A 1,564-nucleotide genomic window follows, 5' to 3' on the forward strand; every position below is an offset into this window, starting at 1 on the left:
TGAACGGCTTTAACGCATTCACCAATGAAGTTCTGTGGCCTTTTTTCCACCAGTCCCTTCCCATGGACTCACTGTTCTATTCCAACCATGCCCCTCTTTGGAGGGCTTATCAGCGAGTGAATACTCTATTCGCCAACTCCCTAATCTATGAAATCGACCCCTATGACCTTGTTTGGGTCCACGACTACCACCTTATGCTCGTGGCGCAGAACGTAGTTCGCCGAGTGCCTCAAAGCAACATCGGATTATTCTTCCACGTCCCGTTTCCCTCGTCTGAAAACTTCCGATGCTTCCCCTACCGGGAAGAGCTGCTACGCGGCATTCTCTGCTCTGATATGGTCGGATTCCACATGTTCGAGTATGCCCGTCACTTTCTGGTCTCGTGCAAGCGACTTCTCGGCCTGGACCACAGTTTTCGCCTCGGGGGACACTTGTGCGTTGAGACCCATGGAAGAGACCTCTCCGTGCGGATGGGACACGCATGCCTCGATTTCACCAAACTGCAAAAGGAAGTCGAATCCAACCCCAGACACCATCAGATGGCAGAGGAGTTCAGTGACCGATTCGCCAGCAAGTTCGTCTTTGGCTCGGTTGATCGCCTCACCCGCATGTCGGGGCTCCATACCAAGCTCTCTGCCTTCGAACAGCTTTGCCTGGCCAACGACGGTAGGGAGGTCGTCCTGGTGCAGTATGCCTATCCTGTCAAGTGAGTTCTGAGGGAATCAACAACCCAGACTTGGGACCGTCGAAGACAGACAACAGACGGTGGAGACCCTCCTCCCTGAGGTCGAACGCATAAACCGCCGGTTCAGCCCTTCAGTTCAACAGAATCCGCGACTGACTGAGGTACCGGAAGACGAAAAACGGGTACATCTTATCATCCGCCCCCTTTCGCCTTGCGAGCGACATGTGCTCTTTGCTTGTTCGGACTGCCTGGTTGATACGAGCCTACGAGACGGATTGAATCTCAACCCTTACGAGTACCTGTGTTGCCGTGCAGATGACGCCCGCCTAATTCTAAGCGAGTTTACAGGTTCGTCGTTCACTTTGGCCAGCGCGGCTCGTATTAATCCTTGGAACCGGGCTTCAGTCATCAAAGCGATGCAAGATGCACTCAACGGTTCACTCTGCTCCAGCGAGAGCACACTGCGGGACCGACTTTATCTATCTAACAACAATATCAATTCTTGGGCGCACTCCTTCCTGCAAGACTTAAAGAAAGCTTCTAAGACCGATGGAAAGGTTTTCATGCAGCTCGGCTTCGGCAACAGCATGAGAGTTCTAACCATGAACGAGAACTTCACCTTCCTCGAGCAGGACTACGTTACCTCGCGGTACAATACCACCAAGAGCAGAGTGATCTTCCTTGACCACGAAGGCACTCTGGCCGCCAGCAAAAGCACCATCAGTGCCGCCCCTGGCTGTGAGGTGTTGACCGCGCAGGGCTCTGTGCCGTGCGAGGTAGTGAAGAGGGCACTGCGGTCTCTGGCGCGAGATCCGAACAACACCATTGTGGTTCTTAGCGGTCGGAACCAAGTGCTGCTGGAATCTTGGTTCGGCGATG

General features: G+C 53.8%; 1 protein-coding gene across 3 annotated transcripts; it reads left to right on the top strand.

Moving 5' to 3' along the window:
* Positions 1 to 62: 62 nt before the first annotated feature.
* KVP18_000448 (uncharacterized protein) lies at positions 63 to 1,564 on the top strand (the record flags this gene model as incomplete). 3 transcript variants are annotated; one of them, XM_067957756.1, is made up of 2 exons in its annotated part: positions 63 to 706; positions 735 to 1,564. In XM_067957756.1, coding segments are annotated over 2 exons (1,474 nt in total), but the record flags the coding sequence as incomplete, so codon positions are not given. The 3 variants fall into 3 exon arrangements, with proteins under 3 accessions (XP_067806681.1, XP_067806682.1, XP_067806683.1); XM_067957757.1 differs by lacking the exon at positions 735 to 1,564 and having other exon boundaries at positions 63 to 710; XM_067957758.1 differs by lacking the exon at positions 63 to 706 and having other exon boundaries at positions 1,102 to 1,553.

Source organism: the organism of the source record quoted next (genome assembly GCF_019968955.1).
Source record: "MAG: Porospora cf. gigantea A chromosome Unknown PgA_NODE_7038_length_1564_cov_607.061, whole genome shotgun sequence".
Classification (NCBI taxonomy): domain Eukaryota; phylum Apicomplexa; class Conoidasida; order Eugregarinorida; family Porosporidae; genus Porospora; species Porospora cf. gigantea A.